The sequence below is a fragment of the Syngnathus leptorhynchus genome, chromosome 13, assembly GCF_054491065.1.
Source record: "Syngnathus leptorhynchus isolate UIUO chromosome 13, UIUO_Slep, whole genome shotgun sequence".
In the NCBI taxonomy this organism is placed as follows: domain Eukaryota; kingdom Metazoa; phylum Chordata; class Actinopteri; order Syngnathiformes; family Syngnathidae; genus Syngnathus; species Syngnathus leptorhynchus.
In genome coordinates, this window is record NC_141207.1 from 4,820,998 (window position 1) to 4,836,060 (window position 15,063).

A 15,063-nucleotide genomic window follows, 5' to 3' on the forward strand; every position below is an offset into this window, starting at 1 on the left:
ATTTCATTTGGAAGAAAGTGCATCAGGGCTACATAAGTGAGATAGCAACAACCAACCTGACAGAAGGAGAAGCTGACACATCGCCATCCCCGAAAGACGTAGTATCCAGGGGGGCACTTTTCCAAACAGGTGTTGCCGTGCTGGAGGTTCCTGCAGGCCACACAGCTGCTGGCGTTCCCGGGCTCCGAGCAGCTGCCCAAGCACTGGTCGTGGCAGCATTGGCCCTGGAGGTTACATGCGCCGTGCTTACAGCGGTCCAGGCACACTGAAAAGAAGCAGAGGGGGGGGAGAAAGAAAAAAGTGGTTGGACATTAGTGAGCAACAGGGAGATTTAGTTTTGTATCTGCGCTGCACTCAAATATTATGGTTACCAAAAACGTGCCAAATGTATTACACGTTAAAACTAATTACCAGCAAAGTGAACACATTTGGACCAGCTACAATTTGCATGCAAACATGCAATTGAATGACCACGAGATTGCTCACAGCCTGGGTGCGCATGCAGCGCCATGGAGACAACTTTAATTGCCAATGGCCTGAACATTATATGTCATTGGCTTGTGTCAAGTTTCATTTGACCTATCGGGAAACGGCGTTTGGTCCGAGAGCCAACGTGTCAATGTGATTGGATTAGCCTTCAGGTTCGACCAGTGCCCTGTAATGATCTAATAAACGGGCGGTCATTGCCTCATCTGCGGCTCACTCCAGAGTCATTACATCTTATACCGGCCGCTGACCTTTCTACCAAATGTGCATACTGACTGGCTGGGAACAAAATAAGGATGCTAAGGAAATGACATCAAGGGAAACAAGGCTCCATTTTAATTCAGGTGACAAAGCACCAACAGTAAACTGGGTAAAGTTTTGGAACTTTACATATCAGCATTCATTTATTGTTCCTACAAGACGCATTTGTTGCTGGTACTTTTGAATTTGGATGTACAAGTCGTAAAAAATGTCTAAACTGCCAAGATCTAGTAAGTCATATCAAAAGAAGAAGCTTTGCTGTTAGATGCTGTGCAAAGAAAAACTATGCCTCTAAGGTCCAGGGAAGATCCAAACTTTAATGCAGAGTTCATATGAAACACTCAATATTTGATCTTCATAAAAGAATGGAGGTAAAAGTCAAAAAAGAAGAAACAAATCCAACAATTTGTCGGTTTGATTTTTGTTTTGTTTCTACTCCCCGTTTCCATTTTCCATTTGGCTTGCTGAACTTGGACCTTAGCCAGTTTTGACTGGGACAAAGGATTGAATCATAACTGACTGGTGTGGTTCATTTCAGCACTAGTCAGGTGAAAAGATCGTGGTTGACTTTTTGAGGTCACAATTCATCCTATCGAGTTTGAAAACATTTGAACAAAAAAAAAAAGCTTGTTTAGGAGTGCCTAACACAGTAAATGAGCTATAGCACAATGGTGGCAGTGTATGCTCGCGAGCCTCTGTGGGATGCCAACTCATTGTGGCTCATATGAGCAGTCATTGCCAAAGATACAGTTAGGACTCCCCCCCCCCCTACCACACGGGAGGGCTGCCTGTTGTGCTGCCTGTGCAAAAGCAAAGGACAGATGGGGTCATGGCAGGGGAGAGAAGGCTAGAGTAAAAAAAACAACAATGAGAAAAGGAATGGGTGGTGAAGCGGAACCACGGAGCGTCTGCTGAAGTTTAAAGCAGGGGTCGCTGCAGTTTTTTTTTCTCTTCTCTTCCTCAGCTATAAAAGCCGCAACTTGTGCTAGACTGAGAAAAAAAATGCTGCGCCCTCCCCGTCCGCACTGTCTGCAGTATTTGTGTACAAGCTGCACTTGGCAATCCAGCTCCAGTGGGGACTCCATGCCGGAGTGCTGCTGGAGCCCTAGATCCACCCTCAGTCTTAGCCAATGTGTTTGCTGGATGGGGGAGGCAGCTATTCAATGGTCCCTTCCATGTCAGGCAGGAGAGACGCCCAGGGTTAACCCTGGCCTTGCTCTGGCAGGCAGGGGGCAGCGGAGTCAACGAGCTTGCAGAGACCCCCGCTACTGATGAGGGATTCAAACATTACAAGACTCAGCTTTCCTTAGAATTGATTCATGTAAGGTCATGAAATATGTCGTTGACGCTACACCACCCTCGTCTCGTGCAATATGTTAAAAACTAAACCCACGAGGCACTCCTGCCGAGCTACACAACCTCGCCGCTATGCCAAACATGCTCCGTTCAATTCAACTCGCTCATTCATTCCTGGCCTCCTCCTCCTCTCTGCCACAGCCTTACCCTGCGCCACTATCTAACTCTCTATCTGCCTGCCTGCCTTTCTAGGCCAGTCAACCCCTCCCACTTTCATTCATACGCCTCGTTTTGTTTTTATGCTGCCTTGGATGGGGGATGGAGCGGAGAGGGAACGGATGGGCGAATGCTTTCGCAACGCTGAAGGAGAGATTCCAAGGGGAGCTTTGTTGCTCATTATGGTAAACAAACATACACGTGTAAATCTGGGTGTCACGCGCTAATTTGTCCAGCGACTCACCCACGTGCAGTTCCAGTAAAGGTTTTAAACTCAAAGCTTGATCAAAGGTTTATGGTGTTTACCTTTCATGAGTAAAGAGCCCCGGCTGCTCAGTCAACAGGGAAGGAACATGGGAAAGGCCGGACAGCCAATAGCAAACGGCCACACACGGCAACACTTCCTGCTCTTAACATATAAAACCGCCCCTTTAATTGGCAGTGTTGTCTGCAGGCGAAGAGCTGGGAACAATAACTAACACGTTTTTGCCCTAGAGCCATTTACTCTGGAAAACACAAGCAAGCGCACACAAACGGCTGTCCGCATATACGCACACGCGCATTGCACAAAGCTGCTGGATTCACGTTTACTATATTTGGCCACGGTGGGAGTCCTAAGCTTTAAAAGCTTTGCTATAAATGCTTTGGTGACTTGATGTGAGACGTTCGCCGAGAGAGAGAGACGTAAGAGGTGTAAACAAAAACATCTCGGGGAAGAGGAGCGGGGTATACCCTCCTTGCCTATTCTATACAACCATTATCAAATAAAATAAGACTCGAACAAGGATCCTATCTTCACGGTTGAATAACTAGTGCTTAGCATTGAAAAAGATTACAGTTCCACCCACGCTCCACTTTCTTCCCAAACACGTGTCAGTCAGATGTCAGCCTATTTGTCAGCAAGTTTAACCACTATCTATGTATCATCTGGTTTATTGTCTCCAGACCAAAACAACCGCACATTCCCTGCATCGAGAGCCTCGCCTGCATTCAAATGGAAAAGCGCAGCACTCCAAGCGAGTCTTTTCCCAGCGTAGCGGCCACTCCCTCGCTCAGGGTTATTGACACACAAAGAGCGACTATTATGCAAGCGACCTTCCAAACAAGGCATCCTAAGTGCTTCACGAATAGTGTGTGTCAAACTTTCAATCTGTTTGAGCAGTAAAGCAAAGAAAAACATGCTGTGGAGGTTTGTGCAGGAAATACAATGGGAATTGGATGAGTTACAATATTCTTGATTCTTGCTGTTTTTAATTGAACTGTACGGAATGAATTTATTATGCTGAATTATTTCGACATTCAGCATTACCACATTTATCTGTCACATTAATCCAAAAACCACTGCAGGCAGTATCAGGGGGAAAATGTTCACATTAGGAATAACAAGCCCTTCTCATGGATGTATTTAGTTATGAATCGTTAAATTTTTCGCTTTCATATTTTGGCACACAATTCGTCCGCATAACTGCGTTCATGCCGCGACCTGCCGAGTTGTTAACCTTCACGAACACTAACGACTCATTTCTCTACAAATGCAAAAGGGTGTCGATGCTAAATCTCGCCGTTACGTAGGCCGTGTCGTTTGTATCGTGGAAAGCAGTAACATTTAGATCGCAAGTTTAACCTCGAGCCAATGTGCAAACAATAGCGCACACTTCAAAAGGCAGATCAGTCTGACCTGGTGAAATAAACCGTGTGTGATAAGAGACACTATCAAAGTGAGGTGTAGCTTAATGGAGCGTGGCTTTTTGCTTGGCTTTGTCTGTGTGTTCATTGATTTCCTTTTCTGTGTCTTCCTGCACACTGGTCGGCCCCGCCGGCCCATCTTGTTACCATGGAGATGATTCCAGACACAGACTGTCTGCAGTAATTAGCTATCTGCTCTCAACCTGCATTTGCTTAGATTTCCCCCTCGTCATAATGTGCGTCTTGAAAGCATCCCAAACCTCTCTACTCCTTTAGCGTGCTGTATTTCCTTCACTGGCATCCTCCCCCTCCCTCTTGACCAACCTCCCACCTCCCCGCTCAGCTGTAGTGTCTTGCCGCAGGTGACAAATCTGCTCTTCCAGAAAACCACAGCCGCTAGATCTCATTACAGACGCTAAGGGTAGAGGTAAAATCGATGCGCCGCAATGATGGCCCTCCTCGCCACTCCCTTATTCTCCTCGACCCCGACACACATTCGTCGTTGCTAACCCGCCCTCGTCATTTCTTTCCAAAACTCTGAACATCCCGTAGAAGCGCAATCAACCCACATTTTGTCTCACAAGAAAACAGAAAAGGGAATTTCCGAATACCGAGATGTAAAGATTAACCGGCAACACTCACTCCTTCCGACCTATTGTAAACAATCGGGTCAATATCCCATGACAGTATCGCAAAGGTAGTTAAATGCTATTTTAAGTGAAAGAAGCTGATCTGAAAGGACCTGCAATGCAGCGCCTAGCCGATCTATTTTATATTCACAACACCGTACCGAGCAGATTTACAGAGGGAAACATAAACTGACGCGCATGTGCATTTATGAACACTGAGCTGAGCAGGTGATGGTGAGAGACTGTAGTGTTGTAACCATTAAGGAGTTGCAGAACGGAACATAAAAAGCCAGTGAATGATGGGATAATCCCAAAGAGAGCAATCAAACTTTCCCCAAAAGGAAAAAAACAAAACGGATTCCCAAGCATTCTTGCAGACAGATTTGTCTCCTTCCTCCATCCACCTCCAGGAAGGTCTCAGGAAGGCCGTTTATTGTCAGAGGCGGGAGGGAAACTTACACCATAACACGGAGAAACAATAACAAAAGGTGCGGTATATATTTCACATGTGACGCTTGAGCATCTTTGTTTTGGGATATAGCAGGAAACCGCACACTCACACGCCCTTAACCTGTGACCCCAAGACCACCACGGTAAACCCTAGGGCCAACAACATCATGCCTGGTTAAGCATTTAATGCGTCACTTGAAATGGGGGAGACATTTTGGCGATCTGGAAAAATCGACAGAATTTGGCTTCATTGTTCTAGACCAGGGGTGTCAAACTTATTTTTGTCACGGGCCGCATCATAGTCATAGTTTGCCTCAAAGGGCCATTAAAATTGTTAACTCAAATAAATGTATGAATGTCTCATATTGTATATATAGTATAGGCTACACAACAAACTGATGAATAACTACTTTTCAAAACAGAGACTAATAAAAATTGTTCAAATATTTGAAAATTAAATATTGAAATAAAATATATTTTTTTCAAATAAAAATCATTTAAAAAAAAGAATGGTAATAAAAATTGCTAACAATGTCTCTCTTTTTTTAAAAGTGAAAACAATCCTCAAACAAATGGTAATATAGTTGAACCCCGTCTATCTTAAGTAATAGTTTTGTGAACTCTGAAAAGCAGCAGAAAACACAGCAAGGTTCTCTTTGTTGTTAATTTGACAGGACGGATGTGGCCGCAGGACGCCGACTCGTGCCATGCTGCCAGTCCGCCCCTCAAACAAGCCTTTGTTGATCATGCTAATGCAGCGTGCGCTGATCTAAAACCCTTCCCTAATTAAAATCTTAATTCCAATAACTGTCGGACTAAGGAGATTTGCCGCAAGCACAATGTATGAACTGCCAACAGAGAGTAAAAGGGAGATGTTTGGCTCCTTTGCGGTGCATAAACAGCAACGCTGCACTTGACGGATCTCAGCACCTCTCTCTCTCTCTCTCTCTTTCGCCGTCACATTGAGAGCACAATGATGCCTCTATGAAAGACAGACGGTCAGTGATGCAAGGCAGAGGTGATTCACAAGTGAATACAGAAATATTGAGCTTGAGGGGAGGGAGGGAGAGGGTGAAGTACCTCAGGGGAGAGGATGATACACCCAGGACGAGGGCAACAATAATTGCGCAGATCAGGTTTATCAATCTGATGTCCCATCTCACAGAGCTTGCTCCTGCAGAGCCCTCAAAACAGGATCAAATCGTTGACATCCGTGGGCCATGCCAAGTGGATGACCCTCGTTTTTTGCACTTAAATTCAGGGCTGTCAATATAACGGATATTTTATTCCATCGATTAATCAAATAATTGGATGCAATTTTATTTGCATTCCAAACATACTTTGCTGATCACTGTTTATTCCACAATTATTTTTGTTTATTTGGTATTGTTTAGTGATTACGAAACAATTAAACAACAGCTCAGTGTTGCGCGGGAAGGATAGCTGGTCATTGTTTTCCAAAGTAAAAGCAGATGTTTGTAAATGTCTTCTGAGGATTAAAGACAAAAGATAAATCAGACAATTCTTACTTTTGAGAGCCTGAAATCAGAAGATTTGGAGAATCGGAACGATCGAACAATTACACGATTAGTAAGATATGAGTCGATTAATTGCTGTGTTGTCGATTAATGGATGAGTCATTTTGACATCTGCTTAAAAGTCTTAGTTTTCTCAAACGTGCGCCTTATAATCAGGTGCGCTTCAGTTGAACAATCTTAAGCCTATCTCCTGTGCTGGTTTGTTTCCGTTAACGTGCACACTTTCAGTTTAACCAGCGACATCCTCAACGTGGCCAAAGTAACCAGCACACAATGAGTCAGTAATATCTTGCTAACACAATTCAGCTTCCAATACTTAACAGTCGTAGCGGGAGTTGCTGTAAAAATGTAACCAGTGTCTTCTTTTCATCCTTCTCCGACTTCATGTTTTTGTCCAAGTGGGTTAATAAAAATTAAAAACAGATGAAAACAAACACCCTCGTGTGTCTCGATGAACGAAACGCAATTTTAATGTGAGGGGCAATGGTGGATAATGTGGACTTTGGAAGGCGACGGGGTTAGCAGCGGGCCGGGCCCTCAATCAGCCTTCGTGCCAGACTCGGGCACATGGTATCCCCCCGGGGGCCTGATTGAAAAACAAACCCCAGCTGAGGGATTTACGCAGCGGGGTGACTGCTGGAGGAGAAGAGTCCGAGCACAAAGGACAACCCGTTTGTACTGGTGTGTGTGCGTGCGTGCGTGTGCACATACATAATACATGCACACGGGGGTATTGGGACAATAGATTTAAGAAATACAGCACATGCATGAGGAAGGGGGGGGGGGTGTCAGGAGAGTGAAGAGGTCTTGCTTATCCTTTAGGGCCCAGGTGTTGTCAACAGGGCCCCTCTAGCACGCAACGTCGATGCGAGGCTAGCTGGCGCACAAAGAAAAAGCCGTTCATTGAAACACAGCAGCCAAAGGTTAAGTGGGACCTTTTGCCTCGAGGCAAGCTTTTCCTTACTGTGATGTTTCCAACAAAATACAATTTGGAATATATTATATTCCCTACGAAGAGAATATTGGAATTTTCCGAAAGTTACCCAAACTGGTGTTGAAAAATGATTCAGGTGGGATGGATGATGTCTGACGTTGGGTTGTTTTATTTAGCGCACCATTTGTATCGTAGATGCCATTCATCGCCACACCGCATTGAACAGCCGCAGGTAAACAGCCGTGTGTGTGTGTGTGTGTGTGTGTCTGTGTAATAAGATTTGAAAAAGTCCAAATGAGGTTGAAATCGAATCAGTGTGGACAAGAGAGGCCGGGTGGCCCCGGGGGAGAGCAGTTAACAGGAGACGACGGTAAACAGGTAGATGTGATGGATGCTATCAGCAGTCGCGGAGGGTGGCCGAGAGGCTCCGTGACATTTCTGAACGTCACTGCTTTTGTTTTTCAATGGTTGTATTTTCATACGAGCGCAAAGATTTGCAGTTCTCTCCTTCTATAGTGAAAGCCCAAGGATTTTTTAATTACGGTGGGCTTGATCACTTTTATACCTTTTGCCAATGTTGAAAACAATATGTGGCAAATTAGCGTCTGATATTTGAGATCTTAATCAAAGTCTGCATTTTTAGGAAATCACATGGGATTTGGAATTGAAATATAATGCGCTTGCATATTAATCAGGTTCAATGACAATAAAAAATGTTAAGTGATTTATTGCCATGGATCGTTTATAGCCATCAACGGGAGCGAAGGACTTAAAAAGTCTTCTTACATTTTTCTTGGATAGGTTTTATGTTGGCAAGAGCAAATTGGTCTAAAGATAATCAGGAGCTGCTTGATTGATTGTGTTTGACTTTAGAGGTTTCAACACGAGGTTGTTTAACTTTCTTTTTTTTTTCTAACCTTGATTGTAAATTCAACATATGTTCAACTTCAAATATTTCTAAACCACTAGGCTGAAGCAGGTGGCAAAAAAAAAAAAAAAGATCACTCTGCTAATAAAAGCAGATCCCATCCTGTATTCAACCCCGGTAATTAAACTACAACTTCAAATTTATGGCCTCGAGTGCCAGACAGTGCCCTCTTACGTGTAAATGTTCTGGCAAAGGAAACTGAGAGAGGAGTGTGGATTTTTTTTTTTAAACAAATAAAACCTCTGATAATGTTAACGCTTTAACTACGGATAACACTTCCTTCCAATAAAAGACACACCTGCGTCCCTGCACTCCTTTTAGCCGCAAACCTTTTCGGCCAATTAGGGAACACTCATCTCTTTGCGGCATCTGCATGGATTGACTGACTAACACAAGGAAGGAGACCAAAAGAGGCACACACACCGACATTCCATCTGGACGTTTACATTCTTGCAAAGAACACAACACGTGAATTGGTGTCTCAATCGTGGTCACACACAAAAACGCCGAATATATTTCAGTTTTTTGGGATCTGGCTAGATGATTTGTGATCTCAATTCTTCCTCCAAGATAATTAATATCAACCTCCACAGGGATAGTCGGGATGTGTGGTTGACAGGCATCAAAATCTTTTTTTGTTGCAACAATGCCATCACAAGACTCGAGTCAGGCCCTGGAGAGATCAGGCATGAGAAATATTAGCTTGGCTGGACGTCATTCTGTCTGGTGATGCACGGACACACACACACTTGTAAGGGAATAGCTCGCTTAGCTCATAGCCTATTTAAGGGCTCAGCTTTGGTGCCATTCACTGTCATCTCCGATCCATATTAGGAGGTGCAAACACGACATTCCGACCGAGTGCTGCTTCCTAAAACAATTAGTCATACGGAGAGACCCTGCGTTAGAATTGAATTCCACTAGAGGCGTAGAATTCATCGATTAATCGACAACTTTTTTCATAACCGAGTCATTGTTTATCAATTTTTGTAGTTTGTAACCATTTCACACATGTAAAAACAGAACGGGATATTTTTCAAACATTTTAGACATGATTAAATAAAAAATCATTAGCTTGGGAATTTAAAAAAAATATATATGTCAATTATCTATTGAAGGAGATATTGAAGAGTTTTAGATTAATAAATAATGTGACTTGGTATTTTCTTCCATGTGCTCTTATTACTGTAGATATTGACAGCCAATAAAAACGTCTGGTCTGCTATTCTGCCAGGGTCTTTCCTCATTTTGGCTCAAAATATTTGAACAAATTTTACTGGCAAGACAAGAAAATTGAATGCAATCAAATCCAAAGTTTCGTTTGCTTCTACAACATAATCATTTATCACAATATTGCTTCTCCCACATTCAGTCCTTTCCAATGACCTACATTGAAAGTAGTAAGTCAAAGACTTACAGGTAAAAAGACTTAGATTTTTAGACTTTGTGTTAAGCAAACACAAAAGCTAAAAATCATACTTAGGCTCTATGTTCATTGGTTAGGACCAATCACATGGATCGGAGCTCCCTGCGCACCAATCACAAGAAGCCAGAGCAAATGCAGCCATCTTTAGTAACAGGAGCCAGGGCTGACAAGTTTGGTCTATCATTTTGAGGCCCAGAAATTCCTGCATGTCTGCATACCACAGCGTGCAAGGGGAAGGACAGGGGGGGGAGAAAGAGTAAAAGAAAGAGAGTGCACAAAGTGAAGGGACAGATGGGGGGAGAAAAAAAAAAAAAGGGAAAAGTGAAAAAAAAAAAAGGGAGGATCGTTCCCAGAAGGTGGAGCCACGGGGAAGAGAAATGGAGCCCGAAAAAAAAAGACAATGACGGGCATTTCATTCTTCATCTTTCTTATTTAGTGCGACTCGTTTTTCCAGACGACTGGACGCCCCAAACTTTGTTGGTGCGCTAATTAGCAGCGCCATCTCCTCATAAGGGCAACGGGATGTCAAAGCCAGTACAGGGGAAGGCTTCACTACGACCATGACTGCAGCCTTGTCCTGTGCTACGAGCGCAGCTCGAGAACTGCAACCACCATTTTTACTGCAGTCTTATAACTGTCACAGCTCCCTACCCTCCGCGCACATACACATGGATGCATTTAGGAAAGTATTTATCACTGCACCTTTTATATCTGTCTTCCAACTTGTTGAGAGAGGGGGGTGGAGGGGGGGGATGTCACAAGCGGCAGCCAGTGGAATTTGTAGAATTTATGATTCGACGTTAGTTTTCAGCCATGGGAGCACTCTGGTAGAGGGAGAGCGTGCGGCTGGCCGCCTTCTCAAACCTCTCAAGTGCTAGTTTACATTCACAATATGTGCAGTCAAGACTCGACGGACAGAAAATGATGAAGAAGGTATTTCTTCAAGTGGACGCTTCATCAAAAGAGGCGCAGCAGAGGAAACCAAAGGTTCCAATTGGAAAAAGAAAATGGACACTTTTTTTTTTCCAATGGTACAACGAAGCACGTCTATCATATGTTTTATATTGGTCCATCGCTTATGTCGCAATTCTAATGGGCCGGGCGCTACGCTAACATTGAATCAATAATGAATGATGGTTAATAAATGGTAACCACAATGATATTGTTACTTTGTGGTTAATGTTTAGATCGCGTGTAAATACGATTTACATCGCTGCTAGAGGACAATGGATGTGAACAACACTGCATTACAATGTAAAATCGAACAGAGTACAATCATTGAAAACTGCCGGCGCTATTAGTGTTTGATTTTCTTTTTACTCTATTGATTTTATCTTGTTTTATTTATCTGAGTGTTTTCTAAAATATGTGGGGTTTTTTTTTTTAATAAATTGCAAATTGATATGAAAATAAATCTAATTAATTTAATGGAATTTTCCATGCATTTATATATATATATATATATATACAGGATATATAGTATACTTTTTTATCTGAAATAAAATGACATACTTTCTATTTTTATGTCTTAGTATCAACAGCAATTATATTTTAAATTATCATGACTCAATTCTAAAAAAAAAAATCGAATTTTCTATGGGAAAATAAATCTGAATGAGTCACTGTTTTGTGACGGACCGGATTCAACCGCAGCAGTTCTATGAAATACAGTAAGTTAGCTTATATAGCATAATAATAATAATAAAATATATACATAGAAAAAAGTTAAGACTGATTCTTTGTGAATTGATGCCATAAAGGTAAGCCAAAGTCAGACAGATCAGCAGACTTCAAAATAAATAAGACATTTGAAATAAACTACTGAGGTTACAAGGACACATTGTGAGGATGTTATTTTTATGATATAGACGGCAGTGAAATCTGGCATGTTTTGTGTGTTTTAGTTATATATTGCTGCATAAATATGATTTGCTGTCATCATTAGTTATCAGCAGGTCTAACCTTGAATGAAGACATTATTTCTTCCAGTCTGTCAAAACACACGCGCGCCCACACACACGCTTCAGTGGTGCAAACGAAGGTCCCATTCTCCTTCTAACACTTCTCGGTATCTGTCCTTCCCACCACCCGCATCCCAAAATGCATGACACAAATAAGGCTTGAAATGAACAGAATTGTCGGTGTGTAGCATTAGAACCAAGGGTGAATGACTCAGTGTACTGCAAATTCTATTTATTCCTTAGACAAATTCCGAGTAGGGCTGAGCTCCTTGATAAGTGCTAAGTGAGAAAAACATGTTCAATGGTTCAAGGGGAAGAAGCCTTTCTTGGACATGACTTTCAGTGAAGTGAGTTCGGTTTGGAGAGAGAAGTGTGGAAAAAAATATTTAGGCTTGGATGGAACTTCAAGGAAGGAGAGGTCACATGAGGATTCAATTGAGGAAAATCAAATTTTAGAAATGTCGATTTCCAGCGCTGACTTTTGAGTGCTCACCGACGCTTTTGGGAGATTTTAGTCTATGCTGGATTGTTGAGGAATTAGATTTGAGTAGTTGTTGATACGCTTCCAAGTAGTTTACAATGTTATAAAAAAAAAAAAGAACAATAAGAGACGATTCCATCCATCTTGTTAAAAATAATACAACTGATGCACGTTTTTCCACGCATGTTGTGCCGATGTCGAAGCCGGAAGGAGGTGGTCATCTGATCCGACCAAACACCTGAAAAACAATCCCCTTCACTTGAGCGGCGGGAGTCTCGTGTTATATTCCCATCCAACCCACAAACACCATCATTCCCCTCATCAAATGTGAATAGTTGGATTTTCAGACAACTTCAGGGTTCGGGTGAAGCCGAAGCTAGATCCCCGGGGTCAATGTTTCCGCCGGCGCGTTTTGTGAATGGGCTCCTGCAAACTAGTTGTCTTTCCTTTCACCGTCTCTCATAGCATGTAAGTAATATCCCAGCGCCTCGCTCTCTCTCTGCCCATTAGCCTCCCCCCCAGGGCCCAGTTGTACAGCTCAGCAGTAGGATGTGCTCTGGACAAAGGCAGGAAGTAATGAGGAAGTCCTCTCAGACAGCCCACGCCATAGCAAGCACTTGGCTGCCGACAAGCTTTTTCCTGAACAGCTCAGACATTTACACAGATGAACACAGAAGCGTGTGAACATAAATAAACCATCAGTGGCGTGCACGTGAACGTAGGAAAACAAACGACGGCGCTCGTTAGGGAACGATTTTTAACGTCCGTCTCATTTTCCAGATGTAGCGCGTGCCAAACAGGTGTTACTTCAAGACCAAGGCGGCTCTCCCTCTTGTTCAGACACTTTTGTATCCTCAGATGCTCTCATCCTCTCGACACGATAGGCTACTTAGATGGCCGCAAGCGGCCAATCGTCTGTCAGAATAGTGGGCAGCGGCGTCGGCGAGAGTGCTCTACTTCAGCTTATGTGAACGTTTGTGTTCCACTTGGCTCAGTGTGCCAGTGTGGAGGGCTGCTCTCCGTGTCTACGCACACGTACAATGAGCAGGATGTGGAAGTGCCAGTCCATTGATGAGCTGGAGGAGAGTTTTCCAGAACCCCTGAGGGTGAGAGTAGGCAGGGTGCAAACTACACACCAACATGGATGCGCCTACATAAATCGATGTCGGCTTATCAAAGTTCATTGAGAGTTTTTGTCTGCATGGAGACAATTTGACAATAAAGTGCTTCATGTTTGCGAGTAGTGGTAAGGAAGCTAATGATGGGGTTTGTTGTTTGTCTTTTCGGCTGCTTGGGCTTAGCGACAATGTGTGGGTGTGTAGTCGCTGCATTCGTGTGTCCGTGGAAGCCAACGTTCAAAGTTTATTTTTTGCTTTGCTCAAAGCTGAAACAGCCCCCGTCCTGGCCCCAAGTGTTTTTTTCCACAATGTCCGGCTAGCTTAATTTGATAGCAGCGAACCCTTAATGAGGTGCCACATTGAAGATAAGTTTCATTACCAAAGGTGAATGCCAGCAGAGCTCCATCCAGAACACAAAAGGAAAAAAAAATAACTGCAATATAATATATCAGTCCATGGAGGGGTCGGAATAAGGAGTTGCAAATTTGGCTAACCGAAGCATCCTCGCTTTGTCACAACTCAGCAGTTTTTGCACCAGACAAAACGGCCCAGATTGCCAGAATGTGGTTAGCGGCTATTAAGGGCAATGCAATTCTTTTTCATTAATGGAGTCCGAGTACTTCCTCCGTTGTCGTTCCCTCGACGTGAGCGGTTTGTTGTGAACAAAAGATTTTTGACTTGGCTTTTCTGTGTCTGTTGTCACTGCTCGCTTACTGCCAATTAAGACTCTATGATGCCCGACAGTTAGGAATCTGAGACAAATGATTCCCAATATAATTGATCGCATTGTTACCTTTCAAAATCGACTCAATCAGATCAGAAAAAGAAATTGTGGTTGACCGCTGCCTTACTTAAAGAATCGTGTTGCGGTAAATCGTATAAGCTAAGAAATAGCCTTGTTTGTTGTGACAACACTGGATAAAATATGAAACAAAATCTCTCAAGACAAAACCGTGCCATGAATCAGACGCTCGAAAAACCAGCTTCCACAAAATTACGGGAGGGATGCAAAAGTACTTCTTTAAATGAACAGTGTGAACTCTTGGGCTGACACTTTCTATTAGCTTCGTGTGAGTATGTGGAGAGCTTCTAGGGGTCTGATTCAAGACACCATCTTGACAGAGTGTCACTTTGAAGAGGGTGACTGTGTGTGTGCGCGAGAGAAAGAGAGAGCGATGGAAAACAATCACAGCGGGCGACAAAGCACGTAGGCACAGGCAAAGTTCACTTTGACCTGTAACACATTCTCTCCTCCGGCTTGTGCGTATGTTATTGAGTTGTGCAAGCAGAACATGTTGTGCCAGGCTTTAGCAACACACAAAGTTTGATCCAAACAGCAGTCTGACTGTGATGTCTTATCTGGAGTCATTTGTTCATTCATCGGTTGGTGTGTATCTATCGTCAGTCCAGTAGTACACTGGCAGCAAATCCTGTTTACATAGCCCAATAATTCTGTGAGCCTTTCGCATAATGTATACATAGAAGTCAGTCAAAATACACATTGCAGCCATTACTAAAATCTAATTGATCGAACCCAACTTTCATTCCAAATTCACAAACAATGATGCATGAACACACACACACACAAGTGCGCCGTGGTTTTTCTGCATGTGCAAAATCAGAGGAACGTAGGCTCTCCCCGTTTCTCACCTA

At 43.2% G+C, this 15,063-nt stretch overlaps 2 protein-coding genes across 5 annotated transcripts in view; one reads left to right on the plus strand and one right to left on the minus strand.

The window, feature by feature from the left end:
- The window catches only part of LOC147047031 (uncharacterized), a 129,271-nt gene that overhangs the window by 78,500 nt on the left and 35,708 nt on the right, over window positions 1-15,063 (plus strand). The window lies entirely within an intron of this gene.
- insrb (insulin receptor b) overlaps window positions 1-15,063 on the minus strand; it is a 50,499-nt gene that overhangs the window by 17,208 nt on the left and 18,228 nt on the right. For 2 of the 3 annotated variants that reach the window (XM_085928295.1, XM_085928296.1), the window contains exon 4: window positions 57-265. In XM_085928295.1, coding sequence (XP_085784421.1) covers window positions 57-265 — 209 coding nt within the window. Of the gene's footprint in view, window positions 1-56; window positions 266-411; window positions 4,246-15,063 lie in introns of those variants that run through there. The other variant, XM_085928297.1, reaches the window with a different exon arrangement.